At 31.9% G+C, this 19540-nt stretch overlaps 1 protein-coding gene across 1 annotated transcript; it reads left to right on the top strand.

Moving 5' to 3' along the window:
- The first annotated feature begins 10036 nt into the window (after nt 1–10036).
- On the top strand, nt 10037–17517 carry LOC111369069. Its single transcript, XM_022990555.1, has 3 exons — nt 10037–10684; nt 12230–12294; nt 17388–17517. Exons 1-3 carry the CDS (start codon nt 10037–10039, stop codon nt 17515–17517), a joined length of 843 nt encoding a protein of 280 aa, XP_022846323.1.
- The last annotated feature ends 2023 nt before the right edge of the window (nt 17518–19540 follow it).

Raw genomic sequence — 19540 nt, 5'->3', positions numbered from 1 at the left:
TTTGGCCCTCTCTTCCACACAGATCCAATTATCACAATAAATAGCTGGTGGGAGGAGATGTATATATAATGGGTATTAGGTCACTTACTTGGGCCAAAAATAGGTAAATGGGCTACTTAAAAACCAAGGCAAACTTAATAACAATTGGGCCAAGACTCACATGTCCATCGACAGCAAAACAACCCCAACTTGGGCCTTCCAAAAGTGTAGGTCGTATTCGAGTCGAGCCAAATCCATAATGTTGATAAATTATCCAACAACTATTTTAAATCATCACCGAAATTTATTGGGTATCAAAATCCAATAATGTGCTAAGGGTTATGTTGGGTTTGAACTCGACCCACATTGGGCACCTCAAACTCGATATTGCTTCTATTTGAACTTTTGGAATTGAAATAAGTTTGACAACTGTGTGACCTCAAAAAATGCGTCAATGGAATCTTTGTAACTTCCCTTTCACATAACCGTCACTTACGTACTTGAACACCCTGTTAGAAGGTAAATGATGTTGATCAAGAAAAGGTCGCTCGATCGTTTGCACTTCATATTAAATGATCAATGCCAAGCCGGTATATGCAAGACCCTATAAATTATGTGGCATACGTTGATGGAGAGAGTCCCGTATATACCAACTTGACATTCATCATTTAACTAGATTGGGCCTAATAAATCAAGCAACATATTTTTGGTTCTAAGTTTGAGTCAACCGACTAGCCCACTAGACCCATATCGGTTTTTCTATATATATGTGAATCCATTTCACATAAGGTAGTTTTTCATTAAAACCCTAACCAAACTCCATTTCCCTTCTCGTACACTCTTTAACTTTCTTTTAGCCATTGATTTGACCGTCAGAGTACAAAAGGTCGGTAAACTTTTTTCAACCAGTGGCATTTGCGTCATACTGGGGTATTCGAGTGTACATGTGATGCTTGCATGTCATGAGCCTATTTTCATTACAGCCAGTATTTAAGCCAGGTTATCTATATTTTCATTTCATTATCGATAACATATCATGTTCTATAATATATGATAGGCTCTTTGCATATTCCATCTTGGAGATTTTTAATTTGATATTGTTCATGTTATTGTTATTAGTATTTGGAGGGGTCAAATGGACCCTAATATATTTTTATATATGTGCAATGGAGATATTGTACTATATTATAGGTTAGTTTAGTCCATATTATAGAGAAGATGGTATTGAAATTTTGTCAAATTATATGTGACCTCGCTTATTCAGGCTCGCATAGATATCTTCGAAGTAGTTAATAAATCCTCATATATTAGAACGACTTACATTTTTGAGGCAATTTGTAGGCCCTCGCTTAATGAAGCTGCTCAAATATCTGAGGCTATATATAAGACATTGTCTACTTGACAGCTTGTATTTTAAAATCTGACCCACAGATGAATATAAGACTCAAATTTGAGAAACTATTGTTACACCTATAAATTATGTGGCATACACCGACGGAGGGGTTCCCCTTTTATACTGACTTGGCATTGGACATTTAGGCCCCATTTGATTCCCATTTTAAATGTATTTTTCTCTCTTCTTTTCAATCACACATTTTTCATTAAAATAATATTATAAGTAAATTAAAAAATTTTCTTTATTTTTCATCCACATATTCTCCATCAATTTACTATTCTAAAATTCATTTTTCCATGAAAATTGTTGTCAAACACCCTCTTAATATGAATTGGGCCTATTAAATCACGAAACTTCATCTTGGGCTTGGGTTGGACCCACTAACCCACATGTCCCATTTGCATTCTCCCATATATATGTGATTTTCATTTCACAATAAGGTATGTTACTTTTAACTCTAGCCAAATTACCTCTCCCTCATTTACACTATCTCTTTCTCTCTTGTTCAACAGTTAATTTGACCATTGGAGTGCAAATGATTGTTAGACCTTTTTCTCCATTATCAACCTTTGCCTACTAATAGGGGTGTTCGTGTGTATAGGTGATGGCTACATTGATGGGAGGTGGAGATAATTCTGTTGACACATTATTTGAGGTTTGGTGATTGTTTGCACTATTACGGGCATTTAAATGCGCATGTGACGACTACATGGAAGGAGGTGGTTGAGATTCTGTTGACGCATTTTTTGATATCAATAACAATGAATCAACAAATTTGAGTGATCTTCCCTATTTAATGAATTGAGAGTCTATTTTAAAAGTGTATGCACTGCATCAACCCTTGAGTATATACTTGAATACGAATCACATAAGGATTAGAAATATCCTATAATTCGACATACTTTTTACCTTTAGCACAATGATTTTTCCTGCCCATGTGTAAAATAAATAAATAAAAAAACTTTTTGGATAATTACTCAAGGCAAATAAACACACATTTAAATGGATATTGACTTCAACGAAATGATATATTGACTATGCCCTTGTTTGAGCCTTATTTTTGCCAAGAAAATATATTTTTGAATAGTGTAATGATCTGAAATGTGTGGTTAAAAAATAAAAAAAAGTTTTAGATTTTTGTGTAATATTATTTTATTGAAAAATGTGTGGTTGAAATGATGTCAAAATACTGTTTAAAAATGTATTTTTTCAAAAAAATAGGGCTCAAACAAGGCTATATGTTTATAATGATTGTCATTTTCGTATTATAAAAGTAACTAGTAGTTCTATAGTGGATATACTATTTCAGGGTCAATCTCCATTCAAGTTTTATCAATGTCCAATTATGAAAATTCTATGTGTCAAATCACATAACTAAAATAAAGTTTTTTGAGCACGTTATTGACAGAACATGTTATAAATATTAATATTCATAAAGTTAGATTAGAGCGTAATTTGTCTTGTTTTATTAAGAGCTTTTAAAGTCTTGTCATTTTAGTTTACAATCTAGAGTTTGCACTTTATGAAATTGTTCTCCTACCAGTGAAAGTTTTATCCTGTGGACAAGAAATAAAGCATGTTGCACTATGCATATTGTCATTTTCGTATTATTTTCATGATAGAAATTAATATGGATTTCATCTTTGAAAAGTTATGATACCATTTGAAGGTTCTATTTCGACTTGAAGAATCTATTAAGCCAATTAATTTTGACCCAACGTGTGGAATTATACAATTAAAAGTAACAAGTCACTTTTTAATTATTTATAAATTGTTAATCATACAAGTCAAATTATCCTACGTTGAAACTACCATAGTTTGTAATATAAAAGCAATAAATGACATAAGAATTGATAACGGAGAAATCCAACTAGGTAAAAACTCCGGAAGCAAGTTAATAACCTCCATTATAGACAATGATGAACGTACAATACGATCCAGTGTAGAAAATTTCACTAGACTTGCTAATTTACTTCCTGCAATATCCAAGACTTGTTGGAACATGCTTCACTCATATCTATTCCTAATCTTCTGGAATTATGTATCTCGTGCAGATCACCAAGAACACCTTGTTCTTGTATTCTTCATGTGCTTCTGGCCCGACCTCCCTAAATCTTCAACAATCTCTCAAAGCTATTAAGAAAGTAATTTCTTGTAAGTGTATAGGAAGTAGGTGTTTTAGATTATATGAAGTTGATATTTTTCCCAAATATGTGGTTGTTTGAATTCAAGAATCAATGATAAATCAAAGGCTTGGATGTGTTCTTAAATTTTTGAAGGATAAAATTTAGGATAATTATAATAAACAACCACCCTACAAAATGTGTTAGGGTTTGGGTATTTATAGTAGAAGGCATTCAGGTAGTATAGGCCGCATAAAACTCTTGAAAAATGAGAACTAGGATTTTTCGTATAACACCGTCGCTCTAGCGTCGACTAACGACAGGCGAGCGACGGGTGTGTCGCTCGAGCGATAGCTTAGCCACAGTTGGATGACAAGGTTATTGTTTTTTAGCTCGAGCATTAGATGAGTGATAGGCTAGCGTAAATCTAGCGGTTCTTTTTTCTTTGTTTTAAATTCGAACCTCTAAGATACCTATTTTATCTATACAATATTTCAACTGACTCTTTGACTTTCACAACTTTTCATATTAGTCCTTTTGTCTAAAGAATAATCAATACAACATAAATCCTAATAATTGGTAAATATTTATTATGCACTTTCATAGGGAAATAGAGATATATGAATTGCATCAATTAGTTTCAACTTTGGATTAAGACAGATAAATTTAGCAGATATAAACGACCCCCTCTAATAATTTCTATCTCATAATACATAATTGGTAAATATTTATTATGGATAGGAACATGGATCAGATTTTAGGGCAACGTGAAATTAAAACACATGCACACTTTCTCTCTGTCTTTGGTTTTTAGATTAAATACAAATTTTTATTTTGCACTTTCATAGGGGTTTCAAATTAGTACTGTAATGGAGTTTTTTGCCCCCCATAAATTTATTTATGCTACTATTTTTCTGCCAACTGGTGTAAACGAATATCTCAGAGCCATTTAATCGTCGCAACAATTTTTCTATATCATTTGGGTTCGGTTTGTTATTTCTCTATTTAATTAATGCTTTCTAATATCAAATTTACCTATAATTGATGATGAAATTCATGGTGGAGTCAGTTTGTATCATAGCATTGTTGAATTTTTATGGGTTTAGTTAGTTCAAGTCATATTTCTGTTGTTCTTGCGTATGAATAGCATGTCTACTTTTATATTATTATTATTTTGCATTTTTAGATCATTTATATGAGATTTCCGTCATAAGTTGCATGAGTTTGAGATCATTGCTATAGTATGAGAATTTCGGTAAGTTGGTTTCATTCTATTACCGATCAGGTAAATCTTAGATAAATTCGACAAATCTAGAGTAGAATTTAGAATTTAACTAAATTTAGTCATGCTGGTTGCATAATTTTTAGCTTGATTTAAGTAGTGGCTACAATTTACTTTAATTGATTTCCAACGGTGTACAAAAAAATCATCTTCTTTTCATAGTTTCAATTACAATCCTTTTTTTTTTTTAATTTTGTTAAGCAGTTTTCTTCTGATATTTAAAAAAAATAAGTAAAATATGTTTAATTTTTCCGTAGTCTTCCTTTGCTGCTTGGCTCCAGTATATGATGTGCTTAGATTATCTGCTTCCAAATCTTTTTGTTTGACCATGTCCACATTATTTTCTTGGTTAAAACTTGGTCATATGTTTAAGTTAGTATTTATCTAGGAAGGCAATTCATTGACTTGGATATACAATCAAAAGTGCTTTTGATAATGTTAATACTCCTTTCTGTCTCTTTATTGACCATCTGTTCTTTGTTGACTTTACTTTGCCAACTGAAGTATACAATTCACTTTTTCAATTGGTATATTATTTGAATATTTACCTCGCGAAGAATAATATGGTCCATATGTACTCTCATGCTTTGATTTATATTGTCTAAATATTTCTATCTAATGTTGTTCATTTCATTAGGACAGTTCGTGACAATGATTGCCATAGAAATCCTGTTATTGTTATTTACTTTGTGCTTATAAATTAATCCTTTACATAGATGTTTGCACTATGTTCTGAATTATTCCATAGAGAGAAATGTACCATTTTTTAAAGTTGATCCTATTAGGGGATTTAGTTTGACTTTTGGTTGTACTAGTTAATAATTTATTCTTTTTCAAAAATTCTCTTGCATTTGGTCTCAAGGTTTTGTAATAACTAATTTTGCACTGTAGGGATTCACTAAGATTTACTGATATGAAACATTCTCATGCATTTTGTTTTCAAGTTTCTATAATAACTAATTCTTCGACGTGCACCAACTTATGAGTTCTCCTTCTATGAATTGAATATAATACGAGAAGGAATCCCTAATGTGCCCTTTATCTTTTAACAACTTTTTTTTTTCTAAAATTTAAATATTCTATTTAGCTCACTGTCTCTGCTTGGTGGTATATGTAACTACAAAGTCTATTTTATTATGATTATTCTCTACATTTCCATATAGAGATGTGCATCTCAACTAGGAAATATTGATATTTTTATGTTGACATGTTAGAACATGCCTCTGAAGGATTTCTTTATTTTTATTATTATTATTTTTTACCTAATATGGTGAAATAAATTTGAATAAAATCGAAGAGGTTGTTGGTAGAGAAGTTATAGTATTGTGATTATACTGTTGAATCTTTGTGTTTTTCTAAAAAAAAAAAAATTGTTTGAAGTTTTAAGAGAGTGATTAATTGTTTTCCTTTTGTCTTTGTTCAACTTTTCTAAAAGTTTTATAAAAAAAAAAGAAAAAGAAAATTCACACGGAAGTAAGAGGTTAATTAAAATGTAAATTATAACATTTGTCATTTTTCTTTTTCTTTTTATGATTTAGTGATTTGTTAAAAAAATTAGTCATCTGTGTTAATAGATTATAATGATTTGTTTTCTGCTTTCTTTTATTTCATTGAAGATTTACTCTTAGTCATTAAGAACATTTATCCTTAAGAATGACTGCAATTGCTTTCTAACATATGTGGTAATATTTTTTTTTTCTTTCAGTATTTTTAGTTCGTGTTGCTAAACTTGGGCTCCTATTGTTCCACAATTTATCCTATTGCTTTGATGGATATTTTTGAAACATGTGTTAGTGGAGAGCCTGATTTAGTTAACTCTCAAACTATTTTCGAAAGTACAAAAGAGTCATATGATGCTTTCATTCGCCAACAACGAAATCGAAGAGAAAGGGATTGGCAAAATTGAGTTAAAATTGGCCGCATTGATCGTCAGTGGAGGATAACTGATGCTATGTTATCTGAGCATAATATTTCGGGTATTGCCCAAATTCATGAATCTACAATACATCATCCTTCTGAAGCTTCTATTTCAAACTAACAAACGACATATATTTTCAATTCTGAATTAGAAGGAAGTTCTAATCATTAAATATACCAAATACTGCATATGTATTACCAAAATGTATCAACTGTAAATATTGTGGTGCACAAAAATTTTATAGAGAAAGTTAAAGTTTTTGTTGTTCTGATGGAAAATTTAAACTTTTTACGCCTGAATCACCAACTGAACTATACGATCTATTTACTTCTACAGAACCTACATGTATGGAATTCAAAAAAATTGTAAGAGGATATAATAACCATTTTGCGTTCACTTCGTTTGGAGTAAAGTATGACAAAGAACTTTTGGAAGCATATAGAGGTATTTACACATTTAGGGTTCAGGGAAAAGTGTATCACTATGTAAATCAACTTGTGCCAAAGAACAATGCACCTTCTTATATGCAGTTATATTTTTATGATACAGATAATGAGATTCAAAATCGTATGAAAATTTTAGAGAACTTTATTGAATCTACTTTGATTGTTTTAATTGAAATCCCTAAAGTAAATCCATATAGTAGATTCTTTATGTCTTTAAGTGATATGACTAACTTGTACGATCATCGAATACAGATAAGATGAGATCCAGGAGTTGATCAAAGAGTCTTCAATACTCCTACAGCGTCTCAACTAGCCATTGTATGGGTCGAAGATGATGAAAATGCAAATATTCGCATCCGTGATATTACAATATATGGTCATTCCGGTGACTCACATAAGGTTCATTATTATTATGGTTGTTATAATCCTTTATAGTATCGTCTAATTTTTCCATATGGAGAATCTAGTTGGTATGAAGGTATTGAGAGATATAGAAGCACATACTTTCAGCCCCACTATTTGCCGACTCTGTTGTTTTTCCTTCAATAATTACTTCTGCAATTGAAATTTTTGAAAAAGAGGATGTAGGTTAGCGAATATACCTTTTACTAGATGTTATGACTTCTGCGTTGTAAATTTTGGAAATGAATTCTGAAAGTTGATCTTCGTTACATCATGTAGTGCTTAATGGAAGAAAGAAATGGTCTCAAGTTTCTTGCCGAGAATACTACTCAAACAAATTACAAATCAGGCTTCCAGGTAAGTTTGTGTTACTTCACAGTGGTAGACTATTTCAACTATATGTTGTAAATATATATGTTAAGATTGAAATTGCTGGATTAGATTACTTTCGTAATAATCAGAAAAAATTCGTGCTGAACTTTATCATGGCATTATAGATAGTGTTCAAAATGGAGAAACAAAAGGATACAAAATCGGAAGAAAGTTTGTTTTACCACAATTATTTATGTGTAGCCCTAGAGATCTGCTAAGGAGATACATGGATACGATGGCTATTTACAGTATTATGAAAAATCGGATGTATTTTTTACCATAACATGTAATCCAAATTGGCCTGAGATTTTGCAAGAGCTAAGACACAATGATGAAGTTCAAAATCGACCAGATCTAATCACACGTATCTTTAGAGCAAAACTAGAAGAGTTGAAAAATGATTATATAAGGAAAATGTATTAGGCCCTGTTGTTGCTCATATATATATGATTGAATTTCACAAAAGAGGACTTCCTCATGCACATCTATTATTGATTTTTAATAGTGGGCACAAAATTTGTTGTGCTAAAGATGTTGATAAGATAGTGTTCTGCGAAATTCCTGACAAAGAAAAACACCCTCATCTTCATTCTGTTATTGTTAAACACAATATGCATGGCCCTTGTGGTAAACCTGAATCCTAAAAATGTATGTGTTGAGATAAATAAAGGTTGTAAAAATAAATATCCAAAGGATTATAGTAATTTTACTGTATTTGGTGATAACTCATACCCATTGTATAGGCGACGTAATGATGGTATTTCTGTTAAAATTAGAAGCCAAATGTTAGACAATCGATGGGTCGTACCATACAATCCTTATTTAAGTGCAAAATTTGACTGCCACATTAATGTTGAAGTATGCTCTTCTATTTAAGCTGTAAAATATTTGTATAAATATGTGTACAAAGGACATGATCGTATTTATTTTTCTGTTAACATAAAAGAAATGAACAAGGAAATTGATGAAATTTTTGCTTATTAATCTGCTAGATGGATATCTCCACCTAAAGCTGTATGGAGAATTTTTTCTTTTAATCTGTCAAATATTTATCCGTCTGTTTATTCTTTACAACTTCATATTGAAGATCATCAACAAATAACATACGCTGACCACGATGATTTATCTACTGTTATTGAAAAAAAGTACGAAAAGAACTATGTTGACTAAATTTTTTCGAATGAATGAAATAAACGAGTTTGCTCGTATACTTTTGTATCGAGATTTTCCAAGTCATTTTATTTGCAATGCAAATACCAAAAAATGGACTCCTAGGAAAAAATAAATTGTTATAGGACGAATTGTCACAGTTAATCCATCTGAAGGAGAACGATATTTCTTCCGCATTCTTGTTAATCATATTAGAGGGCCAGTATCATTTGATGATTTACGAACTTCAAACGGGATAATTGTTGCTACATATCGTGAAACAGCACTTTTACATGGTTTATTAAGTGGAGATGATCATTGTGAAGAATGTATGTGTGAAGCTATTGCTTACGAAATGCTTGCTTCTTTAAGACGTCTCTTTGCTACAGTTCTTATGCATTTCAATCATAACCATCCAAAGTCATTGTGGGATAAGTTTAAAGTTTATATGGTTGACGATTATGTACATCAAAACATACCTATGGAGATTGCTGAGCTAAGGGCTTTATAAGACATTAGTTCTATTTTGGAATAGTTGGGTAAAAATATAAATGACTATTTGATGGTGTCATTCAATGTAAATATAGATGAGACTGAAGATTGAGAAGAATGGTTGAAGAGGAGATAACTAATTTGGACATTACGGGGGACCTTGCTTTTACTGCAACATTAAATAACGAACAACAATTTGCGTACGATAGAATTATGGAAAAAGTCAAATCAGAGTCAAGCAGCGCTTTCTTCATTGATGGTCCAGGTGGGATAGGAAAAACTTTTTTATATAAAGCACTCCTAATTGGTGTAAGGTCACAAAATCTAATTGTTTTGGCAACTGCATCATATGGAGTAGTTGCATCTCTTTTACCCGGAGGTCGAACAACTCATTCAAGATTTAAAATCCTTTTGGAAACGATTGGTGACATAAGTTGTTCTGTTAGCAAGTAATCAGCTTTAGGAAGTTTGTTGAAAATGTCTAGATTGATCATTTGGGATGAAGCACCAATGGTAAATCGTTGTGCTGTTGAAACTGTAGATAGAATGTTCAGAGATATTACTGATTGTAATTTTCTTTTTGGTGGGAAAGTAGTAGTTCTCAGAGGAGATTTTCGACAAATTCTACCGGTAGTACCAAAAGGAAAAAAGGAAGACATAATGAAAGCTAGCTTAGTTTTCTCAAACTTATGGCTTTTGTATTTGCATCTACCATTGGTCGAGAATATGAGGGTGAATCTGGATCCCACATTTTATGATTACTTGCTAAGAATTGGAGATGAAACAAAGCCAGAACATAATTGCAGATGCATTAAACTTCCAAACGATACAGTTCTATCATTTGAGGATGAAATTACATCTTTAAAAAATTTGATACATCATGTTTTTCTAGATATAGAAGCATATGCCGATAATCTTCATGCGATGGTAGATCGAGTTATTCTTACGCCTACAAATGAATGTGTTGATCATATTAACAGAATTTTACTCATACAGATTCCTGTTGAGATTTTCACATACTATAATTTCGATGAAGCTATTGATAAATCAGAACAGAGCTTTCAAGAAGTTTTTTTAAATAGTTTGACCTCAAATGGTATTCCGCCACATGAGTTAAACCTCAAGGTAAACTGTCCTATGATGTTATTACGAAATATCAATCCCTCCGAAGGGTTATGCAATATGACACGTCTTACTTGTCGAAAATTTAAGAAGAACGTAATTCTTGCTAAATTCACAACAAGCGAGTATTGTGGAAAATATGTTTTCTTGCCTAGGATTCCTTTTATACCTCTTAAAAGTGATTGAAACTCAATTCAATTTTGAAGACTGAATTTCCAATTAGGCCGTGCTTTGCAATGACGATAAACAAAGCACAGGGTCAAACACTTGATTTTGTCGATTTGTATCTTCCTGAGCCAATTTTCTATCATGTCAACTTTATATAGCATTATCAAGAGCAAAAATAAGTAAGTTTATAAAAGTTCTACTTAAACCATTAAACACAGAAAATGTACACAAAACAAGTACAAGAAATGTTGTCTACAACGAAATTCTTTCATTCATAGATACGTAACATGCATGCATGTCTACACAAGACTTCACCAACGGTCATAGTGTGGATGTGTATAGAGCTCTCTCATTCCTTTTAATGAAATAGTTGCAATCATGGTTCTTGATCACAAAAAGTTTAACAGTGACCTGGTATGTTATCTTCTTAATTACCTTAATCAGTAATAGGTCATGGTTTGCATAGCTTGTCCTTTGCATTTTTGTATATTTTTTCAAGTTTGAATAAAGCATGTTTTTTGCCCACTTACCTAGATAGTGTAGCAATTATGCTTATGTTCTTAAAGATGTATTTTTGGTTGCTTTCTTATGCTTGTGAGTTCGGTTAAATATAAAACTGTTGTTCTCACCTCCTTTGGTGAGTGTCAAAATAAAATTGTAAAATAAATTATATAGTAGCACACTTGATTTAAGTATAGTAGCTTGAAGAATCGTGGCTGTATAAAAAAACTGAGTACAAATTTTTTCTTTGAATCAAATAAAATTTCTAGAAGTCATTTGTGCTTTGTACAAAAAACTAAAAAAATAATAAGAAAAAGATTGAGAAGAAATGAATTTAATGTATGTCACAAATTAATGGTGGGAAATTTTTGTCTCTTAATTCTAAATATAGCTAAGGCACTCCCAATCTATTTGGTCGCAGGTAGGTGTTGTCAATATGTAGTGTGAGCTTGTTGATCCTGACGTTTTAGCAAAACGACTAAAAGTCTTGAAATCAATTAACATTAATAGTATTATGGAAGATTGCTAATAGGGTATAGTATATGTGCATGCTCCACAGAAGGACAATTGGAGTGGAAAAGAAAAAAGGGCAATAAAAGTTTTATACGGTATTACTTTGTCGATGCCATGTCTTCAATTCTGTTGCTTTTGTTCTATAACACATTATCTTTTCCATGTTTTAAAAGTGTAAATACAAGTACTTACTGAATCTTATCATATTCATTAGGATTACGATGGCTGACATATTTCAAAAGTTGACAATCTTTTCGTAAAACATAAATAGATTAATGATTTTAATATGTAAGAAGTAACAGATGTTTCTTATATGCCTGACTCTTAGAATTTTATTAAAACTCATAAAGTTTTAATTGGAATCAGGTTGTAATGTCCTTCCATGAATGTGGTAGTAATGTTGGGGATGATGTTTGTATTTCCCTGCCTCTGTAAGTGGCTGAAATTGGTTGCTACAATCCCCTTTTTTTTTTCTTTTCTTTTTTTCTTTTTTTTTTTTGTCTTCTGAATGGCTTTCATGGGAAGTTTACAAAGAAAAGGTTTTCAGAAGCTGCACTGCCATAGAGGTATCTAATTTGACATCAAGAAAGTTAATGTCATATCACTGTTAGTTTTTTAATTCTCAAAAACAATTTCAAGTTACTATAATTTTTAACTCTATAACCTGGTTTTCTTCTTCCTGTCTTGTGCTTTTGAAATTTGGAAAAAAGTAAAGTTGTTGAGAACAAATAAGTTCTATGCCAAGTGTGCTAAAAATATTTCTACAGGTTCATGACGAATTCTCTTATGATTTGAGGACATCTGATTTTTTTTCTTATCTGCTCTCTGATTTTCTTATTCTATTTTTAGTAATGACTATGAACTTAATTTGGAACCTAAGCTTTCACTTGCACTATTGTGAGTGATAAAGATCAATTTTTCCCTTTCCTCACCCTTCGAAAGAAAGAGCTACAATCCTCTTCCCCTATTGAATGGCATAGTTATTTAAGTCTATTTTCCATTTAATATTTGGAGGAATTTTTATTTTTTCATTATCACACAATTATTTACATCTTGATGAGTCGGTTTTGTTTAAATCTGTAGATTTGGATTTATTTTATTTTTATTAATGTAAAACTTATACAAGTTTACTTTGACTACACGAAAGCTTTTTGAGTTGAATTTGATAAATTCTTTGACAATGGCATTATTTCTATGGTTGCTATTGGACTTGGCCTGTGTTGAGAGCTAAGATACCCATCCAATCCTCTAAAACATGATTTTAGGTATCTTGTTTCGGCAAATATCTAGTAATGGTATATTTAATTATATTCGTTGCTAATTTTGACGGTGTCAAGTTTACCATAATATTGTTTCCTTGCTACCTCCTAGACTATAACAGTCTTTTGGACACCATGCACTCTTAAAATCAGTTTATCCCAATATATATAGAACACATGCACAATAGATATACAATAAATTAGTTTAGTTTCTAGGACAAGCTCCTTATTAAGTTTTTCCAAAGATTTTGAGAATATCTTCAAAAGCTCCTCAAGTTATTAATTCTATCGAATACGATCTGTCAATATTTTTTCATCCTTTCCAGTGCTATGATCAGTATATGTTGAAAACCTTTTGGAAAGCAGCTGAAATTAAGTGACACATCTTTTGGTAGTGAAGACTAGATAACATTGGTTCCTACAATGCACGGCTACATGAAACTGAATTTCTGTGATGAGAATAATTATGATGGATATTATCGTAATTTTTTTTCTCAATTTGTACACTCAAATTTTGGTTGACCATGGTGGTCGGATCTTTCTCTAGCAAAGCTGGCTTTTGAAGGCGCTTGCAATGCAAAGGTAAAAAAGCTCCACAGAATTCAATTTTTATTGTGCAAGATGAAATTTCTTATTACAAAATAAATAGAATGTATGAAAAATGCATTTTAGAGCTATAGTTATTATATATTCTACTATAATTGTAAGTGGCTTCTGTTTGTTAGATACTTGAAGGTAAAATGTATGGTATTGATGATAGCAAATAAAATAACATCTCAAGATTCTCTTACGTGACTCTTGAATCTACATTTAGCTTATATTCATTATGCTCTATTTCACAAAAGGGGGGAATGGGGAAATAAAACATGCATTGATATTAGGAATGTTGATCGAGATTGTTTTCACGCACGTTGATGGCCAGTTGGTAGCACATGATGCAGTATAGGGACACCAAGTGAATTGCTAAGGTTTTTCCATTTCCTTATTTTCTTGTATTAAATTTCTTTATATTTATGACTTTTTCAGTTTTGGGTATTTTGAAGGTTTAATAGTGATATACATATATATATATATATATATATATATATATGTGTGTGTGTGTGTGTGTGTGTGTGTGTGTGTGTGTGTGTTTTGCTTATTTGCTAAGTATTTTGACTTGTAAGTGAATAGTTAGTTATATTAATTGAATTTTTATTTTTATTTTTTGCTAAAAACTATTAATTAAAACTTGTTTTATTGAAAAGAAAATGAAAGTTTATTATATGTCTTTTTTTTGTCATTTTTTTAGAACCCAATGCAATAATTGCGTTCATTGAGTATTTTTGTTGTGTACATTGTTATGTTAACTTGATGTTTTTGGTTTAGATATATAGAGCAATTGTGAAAGTAACTGTAATTCATTTTCCTCTACAATTTTATGACAGATGATTGGTATAGAATCATTGTGCTCTCTCAATAAGGATCATTTGAAGAAAATCTGTAGTAAAACTTTTCCTTACAGGATATCTTTCCCTATTTTTAAATAGGTCATGATACTTTATACTCTTTTCTCTCAACCTTTGAAAATCAAACATATGTTATGAGTGTAATGGTTGTTGGGCTTATGTACTTGCTCTTAAACATTCGTGTGTTCACATTGGTTGCATTTGTCTTACCATTTTTCATAATCGTGAACTTATATTGTTGTGTTCTAGGTGCTACTTCCATGTTACTTTATTTAGAGCTTATTTACTTGATGAATTATACTATTGGATTAATATTTCTAATGTACAGCCTATAATAAACTTTGAGTCATTTTCTTTCATTTGCATGAATCCATTTCCATTTTGCTGAAGACGTACATGCATTCAAGACTCTAAAAAACATATTCTAAGATCTCAATGAATAAAAGTGAAAAGTAGACAATGCGCTGTTAGCCTTTCATTGCCTCATTCCTCAACCTGGTTCTCAATCACAGCTCCCATGTGAAAGGAGCCCTTTTTTTCTCTGATTATGGATATTAATAAGAACTTTAAACTCTTTTGACTTGGGAAGAGAAGCAAAGTAGGAATGTTCTTGTTATGAAATTAGATGGAGATCTTTCAAATGAGAAGGTTTTAGTACTTAAGTGGCTTTTAGGAAAAACTTTTAAGACGGATGTATGTTAATCTACCCATCAATTCTAGTGAATACAAATATACATATTTCTCAATAATTGTTAACATCGAACACGCTAACATTACCTTCAAAACAACAGAATCCATGCATTGCATGGGCAAAAAACTAGTGTGTGTGTATATATATATATATATATATATATATATAACACAAACACAAACGGGCCGAAAATAAAAGAAGGGGAGATACAAACACACGTGGTGGCGGCTGCAAAATTTTGGAAAGAGAGTTGACAATATCTTTTGGAAAAGAAAAGTGGCTACTATATATATATATATATAGAACATGGAAAACAAAAGAAGAGGAATAACAAAAACACCCGAGAGGTAGGCGACGAAATTTGGCTGCAAAATTACATATATATACACTCGAGAAGCTGGCAAAAAAGCAAATACAAAATTGAGGAATTAATCACGTTCAATCGATTTTTGGTGATGTCTTTGATCCTTACTTTGTTTAATTCCAACATTATGCTAGACAAAATTATTAAGTGTTAGGATTTTTGATGAACCTTATATTATGAACTTTTAACTTTAGAATTTTATTTATTTTTTATGTTAAAACACGTTTCAATTATTGAATGATTGACATAGATTTATTTTTCTCTATAATTGCTTGATTGCTAATTATATGAATATTTTAGACTCTGTGTCAATTATCGTAGAGTTTGACAGTGGATAAAAATATACTGCTATACTTTACATGATATTTAAGTATTCACAAATTCGTTAATGCATTTTTATATGTTCGCGTTCATCATAGAATTATAATTAGGTCACATGTAAAAATAGATTTAATTCTTTTCTAGAGAGAAATTGTTAAACAAATTAGAAATATTTATCTTCATAGTTAAATCATGTTGTCAAATTTATAAATTTCGAGTTAAAGGAGATTGATAAAAGGTAATTTGGGATCCTAGTATGTTTTCATCTTCATATTTTAATCAAACTAGCATTAATCTCAATCTTGAGTCGATTTTATTTAAGTTAGATCTTCCATTTTAATTATCAAAGTTAGGGACCATTTAATTTTAAAAAAAAATCATCAATTTCTCTAGTTTCAGTTAAGGCGAAGACAATTTGAATTTAAACTAGTACAATTTCTGTGAAATGATACTTGGACTCAATATTCACTTTATTACTTGTTAACAAATTGTACATTTGTGGTGGTTCTAATTCGAAAAATAATTTCGTAAACAAATTTTTGGTGTTGTTAATGGAGATTGTGTTTTAATTTTGTTTTATTTATCTTGGCACTAATTCAAACTTTTTTCTTTTATTCTATTTTTTTATCAATTTATTTTAGTGCTTCTATTTTCTCGTTCAAGCATTTTGTGATAAATTTGAGGAACGGAGAACTGATACCAACTGATCCAGAAATCGAAAGAACTTTTCACCATAGAGAAAGAGAAGCGAGAGAAACACAACAACAACAGATGGCCAATGCACAAACTAATCCAATTATTCAAGTGAATGAAGACATAGTGGTCGATGAAGGGATCATACTAGTTGGGGACTTCATGACTCCACAAATTATTCAGAGCCAATTTAGCATTGTTTATCTTCCTTTCTGACAATTGAACTTTCAACTGAAGACCAATGTCATTCATTTCCTCCAGAATGAACATCAATTTTATGGTGGGACCAATGAAAATCCACACACACGTCTCCCAATTTTTGTAGATGTGTCAATACATTAAATATCAAAGAGTTTCAGATGATGTTACTAGATTGCGATTACTGCCACATACCCTATGGGATAGAGTGCTTGAATGGTTAGACTTGCAGCCTATTACCAATATCACTACCTGGAATGACTTAGCTAAAAAGTTCTACACCAAACTCTTTCCATCGACAAAAATTGCAATTATCTATTTTCAAGAAATTGGGCTTGGGGGAGGCTAAAGCAACTACAGTCACTTTATAGCTAGTTGATCAGTCTATCGTATACCCAAGAAGAGTCATTGAAGATATCTTGGTAAAAGTGGACAAATTCATCTTCCCAACTGACTTTCTCATTCTTGACATGGAGAATGATAGGGACATTGCACTTATTTTGCGTCGACCATTTTTTAGCTACTGGTAAAGCCCTTATTGATGTGCCAACAGTCAACTGATTTTGAGGCTTGGTGAAGAGCCTGTTGCATTTAATGTGTTCAAGGCCATAAAATATCCAGCTGAGTCAAACAATTGTTTCCAAATCGATGTGATTGACAAGGCAGTTTATGACACCTTCTAGTTCCATAATCCATCTGATCCATATAAGGCGTGCATTGTATACTCTCAATTTACTCATTCTGATTCTAATGAGATTGAGGTATATATCAAGAAATCTTGAAACTAACCCTCTGTGTAGGCGTAGACCACATTTTAAAAAGTTAGGCACGGGTTCTACAAAGCCTTTGCCATCAATTCAGAAACTCCTTGAGTTAGAGCTCAAGCAGTTGCCACCTTCCCTTCATTATGCCTATCTGGGAGAATCGTCCACATTGCTTGTCATTATTTCAAATTCCACCAGTAAGCTTGAAGAAGAGAGATTGCTAAGGATACTAAGAGAAAATAAAATAGTTATTGTATGGTCTATTGCTGACATCAGAGGAATCAACCCTATAATCTGCATGCATAAAATTTTCATGGAGGATAATTACCAACCTAGTATAGATAGCCAGAGGAGACTCAATCCAAATATAAGCGAGGTAATCAGAGCAAAAGTTTTGAAGCTTTTAGATACAAGGATCATCTATCCTATCTCAAACAGTACATGGATTATCTTGTTCAGGTTTGTGCCGAAAAAGGGGTATCACGGTAGTACAAAATGAGAAGAATGAACTAATCCCCACTAGAACTGTTATGGGATAGAGAGTTTGCAATGATTATCAATAATTCAACACTGCTACTCGAAAGGATCACGTCCTCCTTCCATTTATTGATCAGATGTTGGAGAGGTTAGCAGGTCACTCCCATTATTTCTTTCTTGATGGATATTTCGATCATAATTTGATTTTGATCATGCTCAAAAATTAAAAGAAGACTATATTTACTTGTCCCTACGGTACCTTGCCTTATCGTAGGATGTCATTTGGTCTATGTAATGTCCTCACTACATTTCAGAGTTGCATGATGATCGTCTTCTCTGATATAGCGAAGAAATTTGTTTGATAAGTGTCTTGAGCACTTAAAATTGGTCTTACAGTGGTGTCAGGAGACAAATTTGGTACTAGACTGGAAAAAGTGTCACTTCATTGTACAAGAGGACATCGTGTTACGGCATCAAATTTCAACTTAAAAGATTAAAGTGGATAAGGCAAACATACAAGTTATTGAGAAATTACTACCACCAACCTCAATCAAGGGTGTTCGCGGTTTCTTTGGTCACGTCGGGTTTTATTGTCGCTTTATCAAGGACTTCTCTAAGATCACTAAACTATTGTGCAATCTGCTAGTTAAAGATGTTCCTTTCGACTTCCCTGAAAAATGTCTTTTGGCTTTCTACACTCTAAAAAAGAAGTTGATTTCAGTACCAGTAATAATTGCACCAGGTTAGAGTTTACCCTTTGAACTAATGTGTGACACAAGTGACTGCATAGTGGGAACATTGCGATGAGATAAATTTTTTCATGTGATCTATTATGCAAGCAATACATTGAATGATGCAAATCTGAACTACACCACCACTGAGAAGGAACTTCTAGCTGTAGTCTACGCTTTTGATAAATTTTGATCTTATCTTGTTGGATCAAAACTAATAGTCTATATAGACCATGCAATTTTTAAGTATCCGATGACAAAGAATGATGCAAAACCAAGACTAATCAAATGGGTACTATTCCTGCAAGAATTTGATTTGGAGATAAAAGACAAGAAGGGAAGTGAAAGCATAGTAACTGACCATTTATCCCCATTTGAGCATGGAGAACAGGAAAAAATCAATATACATAAATGAGATCTTTCTAGATGAACAGATTTTCAATGTGGATTATGCACCATAGAATGTAAATATAGTGAATTATTTGGCCAAATCTATCATACCATCAGACAGTCATCAAAAGAAAAAAAAATATTTTTTGATTTGAAGTACTTTTTTTGGGAAGATCCTATTCTCTATAGTCAGGGTCAAATCAAATAATAAGGCGGTGTATTCTCAAAGAAGAGGTCCCTCAAATACATGAGCATTGTCATTCATTCTCGTATGCTGGATGCTTTGGTGCATTAAAGACGGTTGCTAAAATTCTACAGTATGGTTTCTAAGGCCTTCAATATTT

The sequence above is a fragment of the Olea europaea genome, chromosome 20, assembly GCF_002742605.1.
Source record: "Olea europaea var. sylvestris chromosome 20, O_europaea_v1, whole genome shotgun sequence".
Lineage (NCBI taxonomy): Eukaryota > Viridiplantae > Streptophyta > Magnoliopsida > Lamiales > Oleaceae > Olea > Olea europaea.
Note: the sequence above shows the minus strand (reverse complement) of the source record. Positions and strands in the feature narration are given on the sequence as shown.

Excerpts from the sequence above, each read along its gene's own strand:
- LOC111369069 (XM_022990555.1), top strand. The coding sequence starts at position 10,037 with ATGTCTAGATTGATCATTTGGGATGAAGCACCAATGGTAAATCGTTGT. Across the intron at positions 10,685-12,229 it reads CACATGAGTTAAACCTCAAG|GTTGTAATGTCCTTCCATGA; the intron begins GTAAACTGTCCT and ends AATTGGAATCAG. Across the intron at positions 12,295-17,387 it reads GTTTGTATTTCCCTGCCTCT|TCAACTGATTTTGAGGCTTG; the intron begins GTAAGTGGCTGA and ends ATGTGCCAACAG.